The sequence below is a fragment of the Chaetomium strumarium genome (genome assembly GCF_033439665.1).
Source record: "Chaetomium strumarium strain CBS 333.67 chromosome Unknown B0T15scaffold_4, whole genome shotgun sequence".
NCBI lineage: Eukaryota > Fungi > Ascomycota > Sordariomycetes > Sordariales > Chaetomiaceae > Chaetomium > Chaetomium strumarium.
Window position 1 is genome coordinate 443,338 of NW_026944432.1, and position 16,814 is coordinate 460,151.

The 16,814-nt window shown below is 55.9% G+C and overlaps 7 protein-coding genes across 7 annotated transcripts; 5 read left to right on the forward strand and 2 right to left on the reverse strand.

Moving 5' to 3' along the window:
• Positions 1–3,086: 3,086 nt before the first annotated feature.
• On the reverse strand, positions 3,087–5,055 carry B0T15DRAFT_188770 (uncharacterized protein). Its single transcript, XM_062862417.1, has 4 exons — positions 4,399–5,055; positions 4,181–4,346; positions 3,783–4,126; positions 3,087–3,722 (listed from the first exon to the last, which is right to left on the reverse strand). The coding sequence occupies exons 1-4, from the start codon at positions 4,631–4,633 to the stop codon at positions 3,187–3,189; spliced, it is 1,281 nt and encodes a 426-aa protein (XP_062720894.1). The 5' UTR covers positions 4,634–5,055; the 3' UTR covers positions 3,087–3,186.
• Positions 5,056–6,685: 1,630 nt separating this feature from the next.
• On the forward strand, positions 6,686–7,588 carry B0T15DRAFT_188878 (uncharacterized protein). Its single transcript, XM_062862419.1, has 2 exons — positions 6,686–7,208; positions 7,499–7,588. The coding sequence occupies exon 1, from the start codon at positions 6,871–6,873 to the stop codon at positions 7,189–7,191; it is 321 nt and encodes a 106-aa protein (XP_062720895.1). The 5' UTR covers positions 6,686–6,870; the 3' UTR covers positions 7,192–7,208; positions 7,499–7,588.
• A 106-nt stretch (positions 7,589–7,694) lies between these two features.
• Positions 7,695–8,744, forward strand: B0T15DRAFT_484837 (uncharacterized protein; the record flags this gene model as incomplete). Its single annotated transcript, XM_062866248.1, has 4 exons — positions 7,695–7,986; positions 8,038–8,145; positions 8,223–8,344; positions 8,427–8,744. 4 exons carry the CDS (start codon positions 7,695–7,697, stop codon positions 8,742–8,744), a joined length of 840 nt encoding a protein of 279 aa, XP_062720896.1.
• B0T15DRAFT_188829 (glycoside hydrolase family 2 protein) lies at positions 8,580–11,771 on the reverse strand. Its single transcript, XM_062862418.1, has one exon. The coding sequence runs from the start codon at positions 11,488–11,490 to the stop codon at positions 8,836–8,838; it is 2,655 nt and encodes an 884-aa protein (XP_062720897.1). The 5' UTR covers positions 11,491–11,771; the 3' UTR covers positions 8,580–8,835.
• Positions 11,772–11,891: 120 nt separating this feature from the next.
• Positions 11,892–12,625, forward strand: B0T15DRAFT_531395 (uncharacterized protein). The gene has a single exon (XM_062869246.1). The coding sequence runs from the start codon at positions 12,154–12,156 to the stop codon at positions 12,379–12,381; it is 228 nt and encodes a 75-aa protein (XP_062720898.1). The 5' UTR covers positions 11,892–12,153; the 3' UTR covers positions 12,382–12,625.
• Positions 12,626–12,676: 51 nt separating this feature from the next.
• Positions 12,677–13,682, forward strand: B0T15DRAFT_188890 (uncharacterized protein). Its single transcript, XM_062862420.1, has one exon. It carries the CDS (start codon positions 12,886–12,888, stop codon positions 13,561–13,563), a length of 678 nt encoding a protein of 225 aa, XP_062720899.1. The 5' UTR covers positions 12,677–12,885; the 3' UTR covers positions 13,564–13,682.
• A 1,934-nt stretch (positions 13,683–15,616) lies between these two features.
• B0T15DRAFT_398375 (uncharacterized protein) lies at positions 15,617–16,501 on the forward strand (the record flags this gene model as incomplete). Its single annotated transcript, XM_062864951.1, has 1 exon — positions 15,617–16,501. The coding sequence occupies one exon, from the start codon at positions 15,617–15,619 to the stop codon at positions 16,499–16,501; it is 885 nt and encodes a 294-aa protein (XP_062720900.1).
• Positions 16,502–16,814: the final 313 nt, after the last annotated feature.

Consider the following 16,814-nt stretch of genomic DNA (forward strand, 5'->3'; position numbering starts at 1 on the left):
TGGGACTTTCTTTTTAAACAAAAGGCCCGTAACCAGCCTACCCCCTATTGCGAATGCGGGGAAGGCCGGGAGACAGTAGAGCATCTTGTGATTTGGTGCTCTATACCACCTATACCAAGAACTTGGCCTAGGCAACTAATACGCACCCACCGGGACCTTAGCCTTGTTTTACAGGGCCTAGGCTACCGGAACCGAAGACTTCTGAAGAAGGTACTGGGTTGGCTAATGGACTCGGGCCGGCTAGGGGAATATAGGCTCGCTCGGAACCTCGATGAGGAACTGGAAGCTAGAGAGCCCAGCTAGCCACACCCGTGGCCACGGCTTAGCCGGGCTAGCACCCTACTAGCCGTTGGCCCAAGGCCTTCCCAAGGCCTTTTTCTTTACTTGCAGCAGCGTGTATCACTGAAACCATGTCTTTCCTATTACTTCCGACGAAGGTTTTTACCCGGCCTAAACGGTACGGTTTTTCCTTTGTACATAGCAGTAGAGGGTCCGGCGCGCCTTGTAAATAGCTAGGCATAGCGGAGTAGGAGAATATATATATTAATAGGCGGTAGGAGGTATATCTTATTAGTTCTTGGCCTCCTATCTACTAAAGGATGAAAATACTTATAATATATTCTTCTCATATTTAACGGTCTTCTTAGCCTCCTTGATTTTATTCCGATGAATTCTGTATATAATAATAGGCTTTACCCGGTTCCGGTTATAGGGATCGCGTATAATAGATATAGTGAACTGCTTATATAGAGGATCTTTAAAGTAGCCTAGACGGAAACCGCCGGTACCTAGTTGAATGACCGTATAGTAGAACGATACCCTTGTAAGTAGCGTAGTGTCAGGATCGAATTCGTCACAGAGCCGGAGAAGCTCTATTGCTCCAGGCCGGAGCCAAGCAGAGCTGGCTAGGCCGCGAGAGGGGGTGGCGCTCTATCCCTGCATGCTAAGTACTGCAGCAGTGAGTAAGCAGACAGAGTAGCAAGCTCGATCTGCAAGGAGGTCAGCAGGGCAACGCCACAAGAGGGAGCAGTGAGTAGGCAGTGAGTAAGCAAGGGGGAATAATAGGCCTTGATCCATCAGGGGATCAGCTGGGTGAACGCCAAGGGGTGAGGAAGCTAGAAGATAAGAGTCGCAGGAGAGGGCCTCATTTCGGGGAGGGGCAGAGTTCAGTGTGATCCCAATCTAAGACCTACCTTACAAACATTTCCCTGGCTGCTCAGTGCTTGCGTGTGCCTTATTCGTACCTCCTCACTCTGACTTACAACCCATAGGACTCTTGGTCCTGACACGTAGCGGGTATATTATCAGCACGCTGGTATAGCGCTATAAGAATAATAATAATATCTGCTACTATTGCCTCCACCTTCTTATACGACGAGTCGATCTCTAGCCCGAGTTCTAGCGTTAGTGTCTAGAGAATCTACTAGCTAAGTAGTAGTTTAGTATAGTATACGAATAGTAGAAGCGTAGAATAAGAAGAGGGGAGGTATAGAGGAAGTATCCTTAGTGATATACAAGGTGATATAAGTTTTATATAAAGGGGATAGAAGTGATAGAGTTATTTCTAGGCCCTATATACCCTAATAATTAAATAGGCAGGTCTTTTATATATCTCGCCTTCTTGCTCCTACTTTAATATAAGCCTGCTGGCCTTTAGGGCTTAATTATTCCTTTGTAGTATAGCCCGCTTAATATAGAGGATATTATAATCGGCCGCTATAACAAGCATCCGCTAAACCTCAATGACACTATAAGCAGAGTTGACTATATAGACTATAGCGCGCTCCTTAGACCCTAATACAATATATTCCTTATAGGAGCTTTCTATATATTAGTATAGAAATATCTAGACTAGTGCCTAAAGGTTTAGGGCTAATAGGTCCTAGGCGAAATCTATTTAGAAGCAGTAGGAGTTAAGATCGCTATAGCTTCACTTAGTTAGTACTAGTTTTAGAGCTCAATAGTAAGCCTTATACTATCTAGGGAGCGCTATATCTATCTATTACACTTTCTTTCTTTCTAGTAAGTTTATAGAAATTTTATAAAGTAATAGAAATTAGTTAATATATCAGTATATTAGTCCGAGGGCTTATATCGAGATTTAGTTTAGATTAGGGAAGTATAGGAAGGAGAGGGAGAAGATATATTTAGTCTACTCTTCCTATATTCTATCGCGCTCTACCTTCATATCTAGAGCAATAAAGGGCTTTTTATTACTACCCTCCTCGATAGCACTAACTATATAAGTCTAGAGGAGTATATTAATACTCTCTAGGTCTGCTCTAAAGAAACGCGACTATCGTTATATTATTATAGTAAGTTAAGAAGTATATTAGAAGTAGGAAAGAAGATAAGGAGGAAGGGAGTTCTAGGGATTTAGGGGAGTAGGAGGAGGAGGGGAGAGGAGGGAGGCTATAATAGTATAGGCGAGCTAGGCTAGTAAGGCTAGTACACCCAAGGTTCGAGGGTCGGGCGTAGTTAGTTCGCGTCCCCGTACCGGGGGACGGGATCCTAGCGCCGAAAATACGCCGCCATCGCGAACACGCGGGGTGCGAGCTGAGGGACGCAATAGGGTGTGAATGAAGTAGGATAGGCGACGCCTTCCGGCCTCCGTTGCCGGCGCCGTTTACAGTCGATACGGAGCCGGCCCCACTCCGGGAACGCGAACGGGTTCTCGGCCGGCAAAACTTCGGGTGAGTCGTTGGCCCGGGCTTGCTGAGTCATCAATTGCAGTTGTGCGAAATCCAAGATTTTGCTTCCAGGCGGGATTGAACCGCCGACATTCGATTGTGAAGATACGAGATCGACGCTCTACTGACCTATACGGACTTTGTGTACTGTACGATGAAGCAAGCATTTGAGATCCCGCTCAGCAAGGGGTAAGAGCTGCTACGGACCCCTAAGTAATAGGTGAAGCAACTCTTACCACGGACAAACTCATCGGGGGAAAGGACCTTAGACTCATGTCCTCGGTGATGTAACCGCATACAGTATGCCGTATAGGGGGGCACAGAATGGTAGCTCCCACAAGCGCATTATAATTTTTATCCTCCCTTTCAGTAGTCTAAACCCGGCCCACTCAACTTCTAGGTAAAATATATACGGGCTGAAGAGAACCAGCGAACGTCAGCAAAAGTCTGGTCATTCTACAAATTCCCATTTCTCTTGAAGATCCCCTTTTCCTTCCTAAGACAGCTCATGCACCTGCCCATCCCCGCGCTGCGTGGGCAACTCAGCCGCGCCAAAATGCGGCTCCTGCTTTTGCGGGCCCGGATACGGGACATACGGCCCATTCTGCGGAGCGAAGTGACCCTGTGGAGGGGGCGTGCCGCCGCCCATGGAGTGATGCGGCGGCGGCGGAGATGGCGTGCCCATGCCCATCTGGCCCGGTATAGGCGCCATGGCGTGCATCTGCGTATGATAGACCGGCGATGGGCTGTTGGCCGGCGAGATGCCCATCGGATCTGGGCTCATGTGCGAGCCCTGCATCGAGCTGACCGTCGTCGCCATCGGGGGCTTGACCATGCTGTAGCGCGGGTCAAAGGCGCCTGGGGTGCCGGGCATACTGGCCATGTTCGGAGGCGATGGCTGGTTCGGGTACGGGCCTTGGCCTGGAGGCGGCATGTAGACTGGGCCGCCTGGGGGTGCCATCGGGGAGGCCGGGTCCTGCTTCTTGCGCCGGAGGAGGAAGAAGACGCCGAGACCGAGCAGGCCGAGGCCGGCTAGAGCAGAGGGGTTAGCGTCGCTGATACGCAGAGACTCTTGTGGAGATGTAGACTTACCGACACCACCCACTACACCGCCCACGATAGGCCCAACCGGAGTGGATGACGACGCTGCAGCGGGTGTAGAAGTGGAGGTATTGGTCGAATCGCTTGTGGTGGCGGCCTGAGTGATATCGGAGGACGATGAGGAGGCCGAGGTGCTGGTGGACTCGGCTGACGTTTCGGTCGTCAATACCAAGCTGCTCCTGCTCGTCTGCGAGTTTGGCCTTGTGTCAAAGGACCTGAAGTAGAATTGACGCGTCGTCGCCACGGTGTCGCATGTTGGGATCGTGTAGCCGGACACGGAGTTTGTCGGATCGGCGTACCGCAAGACAGCACAGGACGGCTTGTCCGAGTCGGAACTGGTGTGGTCAGCATCGCCATTCGAGAGAAGAGGGCCACGGCGAGTTGCATACCAGTACCGCGTCCTATCCATATCCAGGGTGGAACTCCTGTCGGACGCCGAGTAGTCCAGACAGGCAGTGTAGATGTTGCAGTCTGTCGTCAAACAGCAGCCCACAGCAGAGGCTTCCGTGTTGAACAAACATTGCGCTTCATCATGGCCGCAGATATATGCCGACCCTATGCAAGTGTCAGAACCTGATGTCGCACACGATGAACAGCAATGACTGACTGGAATTCCCGTCGAGATATCCGCACGTGTTGGTGTCGCGCTTCTGCAACAGCGCTCTTGGGGCCGGCCGCGCCGTGAGCACGCGCGGAGCCAGGAGAAGATTGGCATCCTTCAGGTCGGGCACCGGTGTCTGGACGGGACCCGGTGCGTGCGGCTGCTCACGCTGTAGGCCGGCGGACACGGCGCTGAGCCAGGCCGAGACGGCGACCAACCGACGGAGACTCATGACGGCCATGGCTGTAGGCGTCCTGGCCGCTGGTGACGGCGACTTGGTGACTGCAGCGGCGCCGGGAGGGAAGCGAAAACTCGGGAAAGAATCTTTGCAGAAGCGCGGCTGGGGCAACCATGCATCTTAACAGCCACCATCCGATCGCCCACCTTTCCCATCCTTCCTGAACCCAGACCAGCGGTCGCGCACCTTACCGATTCTCGACATGCCAAGCGAAAAGGAAGACGCGACTGGGGTCATCAGGCAACACTAAAACAGGCCTTGGGCGTCAGCCGCAAATCAATTTCCCGGCACTTTGGCGGTGACGCCGCACAGCCCCGGATGCGCGTTGCATTGTGAATGATGATCCTTTGAAGGTATTGGATTGACCGGATTGCATTCTGTTCATGCTGGCGCTGGCAGTCGAGTCCGGTGTCGCAGAAGTTCAATGGAGAGGTACGGAATAGTTCACCGTGAAAGACGAGTCCAGTGATGAATTGACTGCGGCCTGGAGCTCGGGACCCTGGATCCAGCGCTGGGTGGGGCTAAGCGGAGCCCAGAAGCAGTGAGCACAGCTTGCAACCCTGCCATTGTAATTTGGGCTACCTTCGCGGATGATCTTCCCTCCGATGATGACCAGCCCTACGAGATGAGATGGTTTCAGTTGCGGCGTCTCTCCCGCGTGTGAAAGCTTGGATGATACAGATAAGACGCGCCTCTCTAGGTGGTCGACGGCCAATTGTGATAGAAGTGTAACTAACTATCGAGTCTTCAGAGGGCAGAATCTTTCCCGGAATTCCTCACCGCGACCCCCCGGGATTCCGGCGCTGCTCTGGTTCTCGGCTCAGGGCTGAGCATTGGCGAGGCAGCTCTCAGGGACGGCTCGGCGGCAAGTACCACGAGTTCCGCTGTGGCTGCCGTTTGCCCTCTCTTATTTCCGCCCTGATTTGACGCTGTTCCCTGAGGAAGGGGATTGTCCCTCGGCCGGGTCTCGAAAGGACGTCGTAGTGATATCGCCGATGATCGAGCCGCAGGTTTTCTGCTAAGTCTTGGGTTTTCAGGGTTCTACAGTAAGTGTAGAGATAACCGACGAGAACAACCAGGTGCATCCGGAGCTTGCTGTCGTCAGGTGAATCGAGCAGGCTGTCGATCATAGCGTCGAGAAGGACAGGGAGAGGAGGCACAAAGCTATCCGGAGAACATGGACGTAGGCTGTCGATAGGAACGTTCCAGTCGGAAGCTGGGAGGAGAACTGTTGTAGTTGGTTTCGGTGGGTGTTTGTTTGGTTGATCTGTCTCCGGCTCCCGGGTGGTCTCTGGAGCTGGGGGATTCAGGCGTCGCTGCGGGAAAGGCCCCGTCAAGAAGTGGTATATATCCGTCGGCGGCCCGGCATCAGTCCAGCCGTTTCAGCGAACATGCTTGCGGCTTCGTCGATGTCTGGAACTAGAACGTGCAGGTTGAAGACCACCGTTGGTACGCCGTACGGAGCGATCGCATCTTCGAACCAGACAAGACATGGAATGCCTCGCTCCCGTAAAATGGCACATGGCTCGTGCCGTGTCGGGGAAGCTCCCATAGTTGATACCATTGTGATGGTAGGCGGATGGGAGGAAGTAGTGTTGGAGTACTACTCCGTAAGGTAAGAGCAGCCTGAGATGAGCGGGGCATATGTGACTGAATTGGAGCGCACCGGGCAGGGTTAGGGTTGTGTATCTTGCAGATTTCAAATTGTCTCGACTGAGTCGACTCTCGGGCTTGTTTTCTCTTGCTACCTATAACTACATATCGGTTCTGTTTTCGTTTTTGCCCATTGATACGTATGGCTTTGGGAGGCAACTTAGTCACCTGTGTGCGCCTGATTTCAGACAAAGGAGGCGTTGACTGCCGTCCATGATGATCAGTCTCATCTCCATATCTCAGTTCGGGCCTTGTAGACTTGACAGTTGACGCCGGTTCGAGGGGATACACTCAACACGGAGTAGGAGCCTCGCCGAGAATTTGGCAAGAGCACCCGACCTTGGGAGAATCAGACTGCGGGGTTGCTGCAGCGGAGAGTTCGGGGGTTGGCGGGTTCATGCAGGAAGGAACCAACGGATGCCTAAATAAAGGAAAGACACGAGCCTCATGCGAGGTCGATTGAGGTGACTGCCTGCAAGACACTGATCAGGTTCCTCTTGACCTTAACACTCAATGGAAATGACAATCAACAAACTCAACTCAATCCCACTCCGTCTGTTTTCTCCCGTTCGTCATCATACTATATAATGGATTCATCTACTGCAACCTCACCGTATCCTCCGCCTGGCCAAGTCACTGCTGCAGCCCGGGCAGTTGCTTTGAGCCTTGGAGAAGAACTGCACTACGCCATTGTGGGAGGCGCTGCTTGCTTGATGCTCGGATCGGCACGCTTGACTGCCGACGTCGACTTCGTCGTCCCCAAGGGGAGAACAAAAAACGCGCGGCGACTGCTGAGAAATCAGCCAGATCGATTCACTGTCGAGAGTAGGGCGAACCACACGTACTACCGTACTCAGAGTCAGAGACATACAAGCCATAGTCTGGGGGACGAGTGCCTAAGGAGGTAGTTACATGTGGCGTACAGGTGTGCAAACGTTCTTGTATACAAAGGTGCAAGAAACATATCGTTTCGGTTAGGTCTAATCACGGCGAGGGGCAGACATTGGATAGGGAGAGGACGTTTGATATAGGTGGAAGGGATCTAGAGGCAAGGTCGGGGTATTGTTTGTGTGGGGCGTCCCCTCCTGTTTAACCAGCCTTGGACGCAAACATTCCTTAGCTCGGGACATGTCTCGGACTTAAAACAGCCCGGCGAACGGCTTCATACTGTGCAATCATGGAATTTTGCCGGGCTGACTGCTTACCAATGCACAGTGCGAGACCCGTGTCATGCCGCTTTGTCTCCCTTGCATCCTGTCCCCGAAGTCCGCCACACGTGAAGTGGCTCTTTGTCGCGACTCACAGATCGCGCCCGGCACCTCCTATCCATGCGGCTCTCTTCTTCATCAAACTTAGCCTGACGCAGGTCGTGTTGTACGGCAACAAATCCTACAACCGAGATTTGGCCCTCATGGATGCGGATATAACGCGTTACAGCATCGACGTGTCGTCCTCCCTGTCGGCGGTATCCAAGGCGGAGGAGGGTGACAGGTTGCTTCCTTCCAGCGCGGCAGCCGACGAGCAGTGTCCAGGGAAGCCGAGCGGCGTTGGTCTTTCTCACAGATGGAGGAGGATTTTGAACCTTCTCCTGGCAGGTCTTGCACTGCTGCTTGCGATACTGGCGGCGGTGGGGTGGATCTTGTACTGGCGGGCATCATCGAGGCTACACCTAGTTGGTGAGATCAACGGGCTGGTTCCTGAGTGTGAGTGTATTCCCTTGCCTAAGGTAATCTTCTTCGGCTGACATTTGGCAGTTCCCGTTCGACCGGTTGTCTTTCAAGAGGATCCACTGTCCACGTCGGATCCCAAGACGGCCGAGTCGATCAATGCCACATACGAAGATTGGCTGTCGTTCATGCCTGGTGCGCGACCTTTCCTTAGACTCTCCATTATTACTGCTATCGGAAAGAGGGAGCGGGTCAAGACTAACCCTCAACAGTCGGGAACGGCTTCATAGCCGTGGAACCAGACCCTCAGCACATCTTGCCGCCCCCGATGATAGACGAGCAGTCGAAAACGGAGATGTATTCGATCGCCGTGTTCCACCAGCTCCACTGTCTGGTCAGTCTCGGAGTCTCTCAGCTACCAGTAATCAGGCCACATCTCCGAGGCACAGCTAACACCAATCGTCAACGACAACTAGCACGGCATCATGAGGAAGTACAACGAACTGGCGGACCAGCTCGAGCTGGCCAAGCGGGGCCAGCTGCTGAACCTGCACGACCTGCACGACCGAGACACGCACGAGATGCAGCACCACGCGCGGCGGCACACGGACCACTGCTTCCGCTACCTGCGCCAGTCGATCGTCTGCTGCGGCGACACGGCGCTCGAGGGCCAGAACCCCAAGGCGCCGATACCGGACACGGACGGGACCGGGGCGGTGCATCTGTGCAAGGATTTTGAGGCGTTGAAGAAGTGGGCTGAGGAGAGGAGGGTGGTTGACAACCATGGCATATAACCAGGGCGAGGGGAGGGGGACTTGTTAAATATTGTAGCTGCTTTTCGTGTCTTCTTGTTATGCCCTCGTAGTCAGACTCAGTCGGATAGCTTTAGCTAGCCTGCAGAACCACCTTCGCCGTCCCAAGCCCGCCCGCAGACGCCGTGACAGTGATCTGGCCCGACGCACCCCTTTTCGCGCGGACCACGGCCAGAGCAAGACCGCTAAACGCCTTCCTCGTCCGCGACGGGAACGGAGTGAAATCGGCCGGGTCGCCATTGTCGGTCGACACAATCGTGCCGGGCCCGTCCACGGAGAAGGTAATCGCATTGTCGGCCCGCGGCACGGTATCGCCGTTTCCATCCACCACCGCGACCGTGACAAAACTCAAATCATAGCCATCCCCCTTGATCTCGGTCCGATCCGCGCTGGCACTCAGCCCCTTCGCGGCGCCCACCGTCCTCCTCTCCGCCCGCGCCCATTCCTTCCCGCCCTTGTACGTCACAACACTAATATTCCCCGGCTGATAAACGACCTCATCCCACCGAAAGCGGTACTCATACTGCCCCCTCTTCACCCGCCCCGCACTCACCCCATTCACAAAAAGCTCGGCCTCGTCCGCCGACGAGAACACATGCACGGGCGTGACCAGCCCCACCCTGTTCTGGTCATCGGTCCAGGTCCAGTGCGGGAGGAGGTGCGCCATGCGCACGTCCGGGTTCCAGCGCGCCTGGTACAGGTAGAAGCGGTCCTTCCTAAACCCGGCCAGGTCGATAATCCCAAAATAGGAGCTGCGCGCGTACGAGTCGTACGGCGTCGGCTCGCCCAGGTAGTCCCACCCGGTCCAGACAAACTCGCCCGCGACGAAAGAGGGCTGCCCGGTCCTGTCGTGCGCGGCAAAGACCTTATCGGGGGACGAGCCCCAGCTCGTGGCGTACAGCTCGTAGGCCGAGACCTGGTGCGACGTGGAGTTACCACCTGCGGCGTCGCCGACCGTGGCCGAGTTGCCGGCCGTGACGGGGAAGATGTAGGTGCCCCGCGTGGATAGGGCCGATGCCGACTCGGACGAGTAGATGACCTTGTCCGGGTGGGCGGCGTGGAAGGCGGCGAAGGAGCCCGCCGTCGACGTGCCCTGCCCTTCGCCCTGGTAGTTGAGGCCGATCATGCCCAGGACGCCCGGGAGCTGGGCCGACGGGCCGGCTGCGTTGAGGGCGGCCGTCACGGGGCGGGTCGGGTCTTCGGAGCGGGCGATGTCGCGCAGCTCGCGGCCCGTGTTGGCGCCCGCCGAGGAGGATTGCTCGGCGATCTCGTTGCCGACCGACCAGGCGATGATGGACGGGTGGTTGCGGTCGCGGCGGACGAAGGCGCGGAGGTCGGGCTCGTGCCAGTCCGCGAAGATGGTCTGGAAGTCGTTGCGCGTCTTGTGGCTGTTCCACGTGTCGAAGATCTCGTCGAGCACGAGGAAGCCCAGCGTGTCGGCCAGGTCGAGCAGTTCCGGGGCCGGGGGGTTGTGCGAGGTGCGCAGGGCGTTGGACCCCATTTCTTGGAGCATTTCCAGCTGCCGGGTGGCGGCGCGCGTGTTGAAGGCGGCGCCGAGCGAGCCCAGGTCGTGGTGGTTACATGTCCCCTGGAGGCGCACGCGCTGGCCGTTGACGAGGATGCCCCTGTTGGGGTCGTACGTAACGGCGCGGATGCCGAAGCGGGTTTCATACGTGTCGATGACGGCGCCGCCGGATGAGAGCGTTGTGATGGCGACGTAGAGGTTGGGCTTCTGCAGCGGTGCCGGCCCCCAGAGCAGCGGGTTGGTGACAGTCGTCGATGTGTTGACAGACCGCTTCTCGCCCGGTGGAATGCTGACGGTCGCCGGCTTGAACGTCGCCACGGCCTCGGTCCCGCCCAGCACGCGGATCTCGGTGGCCACCTGCACCCCCTGGCTGCTGCTGGAGTTGCCCTTGTTCTCGACCTCGACGATCAGGTTGACCGTGGCCGACTTGTCTGACACGCCCGACGTCGTGATGTACGTGCCGTACTGGCCCACGTGCGTCGGGTTTGTCTTGACGAGCCACACGTTGCGGTAGATGCCGGCACCGGGGTACCAGCGCGAGTTGTCCACGGCGTTGTCGAGCCGGACGGCCAGCAGATTGTCGTCGCCCACCCGCAGGTACGGCGTCAGGTCGAGCCGGAACGAGTTGTAGCCGTACGGCCAGCCGCCCACCAGGTTGCCGTTGAGCCACACGGCCGAATACGACATGGCGCCGTCGATGTCGAGGAAGACCGACTTGCCCACGTCCTCGGCCGCCACGGCCACCTTGCGGCGGTACCACCCCACCCCGTTCGACGGCAGTCGGCCCATGCCGCCGCTGATGCCCGGCGCGTTGAAGGGCCCCTGGATGGCCCAGTCGTGCGGCAGGTCGACTGTCTCCCAGCCGCTGTCGTCGAACGAGCCCTGCACGTACTGCACATCGCGGCCCGGCGGCGTCCCCGAAGGCCGCGGGTGCTTGGTGCCCTGGATGAAGTCGTTCGCCGACGGCAGGATCCACGGTTTCAGCGTGTTGTACGACAGCGAGTCCGGGTTGGATGTGAAGCGCGAGAACTTCCAGCCTTCGTTGAGACTGATACGCTCTCGGCCCGTTTCACCGGCGCGGGTGACTTGGCGTGGGTGTGCGTCCACAAACAGCGGGCTGAAGAGCAACAAGAGCAGCATCAATGCCAGCTCGCCGCTGCGGCCTAGGCCCCTTAACGAAGACATGGTTGATGTAAGGAGCATGCCTGTGTGCTCGGGCAAGGGGAGCACGGTAGGGACTGGGAATATCGGGCTTTAACAGGCCACATAATGTACTTATAGACCATCGCGAGCCGAGGTACGGTACGGCACCCCGTCACCCCATCCATCTCGTCGACTCCTCGGGTGAACATGTTCCCACGGGGCACCGGCACATGTGCTGCAAGGGCACCCGCAAATCGCACTCTAGTGGCAGAGATCGTCCGTTGCACAGATCGGAATACAACTTCAGGGCCGTGGCATGACCTCTGTGTTGTATCGGCATGGTACACCCCCGCACTACCCGAGATGCCTAGAACGGGATGAGAGTTGCCGTTCGTGGGATATTTGTTGGCGTTACATTTAGCCTGCAGAGACGAGTCCTGGATCTGATGTGATCAGCAACGCTGGATTGTTGACCGGTTTGCTCTGCGCTTCCGGTTCACGGCGACGGCACACTAACACTTGCCTTGGACAATCGACATATGACATGGCCGGAGTGCAATCCATACCACCTACCTACCTGCAGTTGCTAACCAACAGTTTGAAGTGTTGCCTTATTGGCGCGGCTAGCTACGGTACGGAGTTTGCATCATGGGATAAAATGTGTTGAGGGCCAGTGAAACATAGGTGGTTGAGCGATGTAGGAACAACAGTTCATGTGAGCGAATGGTGCAACACGGCTCGGAGTTGGTAGTCCCATGGACCGAGCTATATGGAAGTTTGTACGGAACACTACTGCTATTGCTTCATACCGTGGCGCCGATGATCTATGCTCAACTTCATATTCAGCAAAGCGAAGTGCTGTTCTCAACGCTCTTCTCAGCGGATCCCGATGTGCCTATGTCAGCATTTTGGTGGCTCTGTGACACGACCCGGCAGCCACTGAGAACATGATCAGGACACCTAACAGCATAGGATTGGCTGTTTTCTTATTGAAGCTGGCGCAAAAACCTGGAACCCCCGCCCCTTTCCATTTATCTTACCTGATTAAGAAAGTACCTAACCTAAGCCTGTCGTGCACGTTTGCCGAGAGGGTTGCATGCGGTGTGAGACAGGGAGAGAAAAAGCAGGTATGAAGATTGAAGGTCAATCAATTAGATGGTAAGAGATTGAATTGATGCCATCTGGCCAACCGAACGGTTCCTGCTGATAAGTAGCTCTGATTGACCAACGTGAAGAAAAGGATGATCTGGGGATGGTTTCTGGTACACCATAGGGTAGCTCCTTCCACCACCAGGTAGTAAGAACAGTTGCCAACAGAACTTGAATACCGCCTAACTCGGGCTGATTTGCACAGCCTTCAAGTTCTCATCACGTCTTTACCCCTCACTTTCTTGACACCCATCCTGAGCTTTCTCCCCAGACACTTCCACCCATCTCAAAGGCATTCAGATCATAATGCTTTGCGCCAACTGCGGAACCGAGTTTCGAGAGGCTCTCGACTCCATAGACCGCTGGGCGGCCCTCTGGGACGTCTTGCTCGAGCAGCCCGCGTACCAATCCTTCACCCATGGGTTGAACCTGCAGCAAAGTCTGTGCGATTTTCACGGTTCCATTTTACTGGAATGTTTTATCTGTCGACGCATCTGGGCATGTATCTACTCATCGATGCACGAGCGCGGCATCGAGTGCGTCATCCCTGAGACATACAGCGAATTCGCCAGTGAGGTCGGTCATATTGGAGTGGGCGAGCCATTTCCCTCTAGGATCCGTTCCGATGCATGGTTCGAAGATCGGACCTACCAGAATGGCATGGTTGATATGTATGGGTTTGGGCGTGACTCAAGATACCCCTGGGGACTAATCTTCTCTCTACGATCCGTTCAAGAAGGGGAAGACCAAGTTCGAGTTGGAAACATAAGCGTCGAGGCACTTGGCAACTCTACAGCTTCCGTACCTCAGTTATGGAACCACTGGCTTCGAACCTGCTTGAATTCACACCACGTCTGCCGTTCGCTGGAACTAAGAGACGCCTGCCTTCGTGCCGAAGAGGCTCGTCAAGATACTACCGCCCGGCGGAGACCTCAACCAACTGAAGTGGCATCTGGTCTTCCCCAACGGCTCCGAAGCCATTGACTACGTCACGTTGAGTCACTGCTGGGGCTCTCATCAGCCAGCCAACTAACCGCTTCCACGCTCTCCGCATTTTCAAAGGAATGCTCGGTGGAAATTCTACCCAAGACGTACCGGGACGCTCTTGTGATATCCCTTGCGCTCGGGATTCCGCACATCTGAATTGACTCCCTCTGCATCAAACAAAACGACGAGACGGACTGGCTCGAACAATCACCCCGTATGGCATCGATATACGGCAATGCTCGTTGCAACATTGCAGCTGCGTGGGCATCGGATGGCACGTAGGGCTGCTTTAAAAAGAGAGACCCTTTCATGGTCGTGGGAACCACGGTTGAGTCCAGCGGCCATAAAAGGTACCACATCAACGTTAATTGGACGTGGCAAGATGAAGTCACGGATGCGCCCCTCAACCGTCGAGGCTGGGTGGTCCAGGAACGCTGTCTAGCATCGAGGCAGCTTGTCTTCACCAAATCTCAGGTATACTGGGAGTGCGCAGAGCACGTTGCCTCGGAGCAATTTCCGAACGGTCTACCAGAGGGTATGTGGGAAGAGCGCGGCGGTAGTGCGTCACTACTGCCCCCGTCAAACCCGAAGCCGAGGCTGCTTTTTGAGAGTGAACAAGACTGCCGCAAGGCGTGGTGCTCGCTTGTCGAACACTATTCCCGGTGCACCCTCACTCGACCCTCAGATAAGATGATCGCCATAGCGTCACTGGCAGAGTCGCTGCGAAAGCATACAGGCGATACCTACCTGGCCGGGCTGTGGAAAAAGGATCTAGTAGTCCAGTTGTGCTGGCATCGCAACGATTTCGCCGGGGACAATGGGGCGAGCAAGACGCGGAACTAATACGCACCCTCTTGGTCCTGGGCCAGTGTCGACGGATGTATTAAGATGAGCCGGGCGTATCACGAAAGGGGCTCTGATAATATTCGCCTTGCGGAGATCTTAGAGGTCTCAGTCGTGGCGGATGGTCCAACGGATCTACACGGTTTTACATCACCCGAACTACGAACCAGGGCAGTCGCCATGTGGGCCAGGTATATTGAGCTTGACGGGGAACGGGATATGTATAAGGTGACGGTAACATGGTCGGGGCCACCAGGTGAACCTACCACGAGCTCTGTCATGACCGGTCGTCACATCTGGATCGTCTGGGATGAGGATCTGCAACCAGCCGACCGGTTAACAGAGGTTGAAAAGTGGCGCCGTCTACAAGAGCAGCGGGGATCTGAACTTCTCTTGCTCTTTATCGCTCGCTGGGTCTCTCCTGAAATAGCGGAGGGGCTTATACTATCGAGGGCTCCGGATCAAACCGGAAGGCAAATGTTCGTGCGAGTCGGTTACTTCGCTTGCGATGAATGGCTGAATCTGCCACGTTCTCAAGTTGATTTCTCAGATCCTCACCTGGCTGGCTTGGTCAAGATCACGATAACATGACGCTGACCGCCGGACGACGGCCTCCTACCGTATCTTCCGCTTTACAAGTTTTCAACAACCCTTGTTCCACCGGGCGTCAGGGTTGAAGTCCTTTGCGTTCAGGAAGCGGGTTTGTGATGTTTCGCCGGGGCCACTTCCGGAGCCTTGTTTGGAGCCGGCTTCAACGACGAGGCAATCACACATGATCTTGTTGCCGCCCAACGGCGATGGCTTGGATGCCCTGGAGGACGAGCTGCTCGGTCATCTCCTGGCCGATACGGCCGCTAGGTACGACTATGGTTGTCATGTGGTTGGCCATGACAGAACGGAGCGTATAAGAGAATACAAGTAGGTTCGAGTTCGCAAGAGAGAGGGAGGCACGGATATAGCGGACAAGTCCGCGGCGTTAAACCTTGACAAGACAGGAATATGTCTGGTGTGACTGGCAGACCCCCGAATAATCCGCGGAGCTGTGGCACCAGTCGGACATGACCGAGTATAACATCTGCCACTCTACCTCCTTATGATGAGGCTCTCTTGGCCTTTGTCGACCATCCCCCAGCCAGTCCATCTCGTTCACACCTTTTCGCCCCGCTTCACCTATACCATACCGTATATATCCCTCCACCTTTCCACCATGACCGTGACGTTTACCACCCCAAAGCGCCCTCTCACATGGCTCATTACGGGTTGTTCATCGGGCTTGGGTCTTTCCCTTGCGCGACTCGTGCAAGCCAACGGGCACAACCTGATCGCGACCTCCCGTAACCCGGCCCGCACACCCGACCTTGTCGCCGAGGTTGAAAAGTCAGGCGGAAAGTGGCTGGCCTTGGATGTGGACGACAACAACTCCGCCCAGATTATCGAGGATCTCGAGAAAGGCGGCCAGCAGATCGACGTACTCGTCAACAACGCGGGCTACTCCATCTACGCCCCAGCCGAGTCCCTCGCCGAGGAAGAGATCCGCGCGCAGACGGAAACCGTCTACTTCGGACCCTACCGTCTGATCCGCGCCGTGCTGCCGCACATGCGCCAGCGCAGATTCGGCGTCGTGGTCAACATGAGCAGCGGCTCGGCGCTCGAGGGCCGCGACAGCATGGGCGCCTATGCCGCGGCCAAGGCGGCGCTCGACGGCCTGTCGCGGGTCCTGGCCAAGGAGGCGGCGCCCTTTAACGTCCGCGTGCTGACGGTCCAGCTCGGCACGTTCAACACCAACATGGGCAACGCGGTCAAGCTCAGCAGGAACCCGCTGCCGGACGACTACCGGGGGTCGGTGGCCGACCAGATGATGCAGCTCCTGGCCAGTGGCGGGTTCCGGGGTGATGGTGACAAGAATAAGGCGGTCAAGGCCGTCTACGAGGTGGTCGTCGGAGAGGGCGTCGGCGCCGGTCGCGAAGCTGAGCGGCTCCTGCCCTTGGGGAGGGATCTAGCCGCCCGGATCAAGACCGTCCAGGAGTACTACGCCCATGCTATCGAGGTGTTTGGCGAGGTCTGCAACAATGTCTACGAGGAGGGGAAATAAAGGATGAAGGTGGGTTGCGGTTGTGCAATCGAACGGGTACAAAAATTCGTCTCCGAATCTGGCAGTAAGGGCGACCGAGATCGGTCCCAATAGTTTAAAAACCTGCTTAGCAAGGGCTCCGGTGCTACTTCTCAGACTTCTCATCCCCTCCTTGAACCATGCGCATAGTCCGTGCTCTTTCTCTCTTTCCTCCTACCATACACAGCGGAACACCATGGAAGTTCCAGCTCAACTGCCCAATTTTCACAATCTATGCCGTGTATATCGGGACTGGGGAGGGGAAAATGGTTGGAGGTTGAGAAACTAGGAGTGG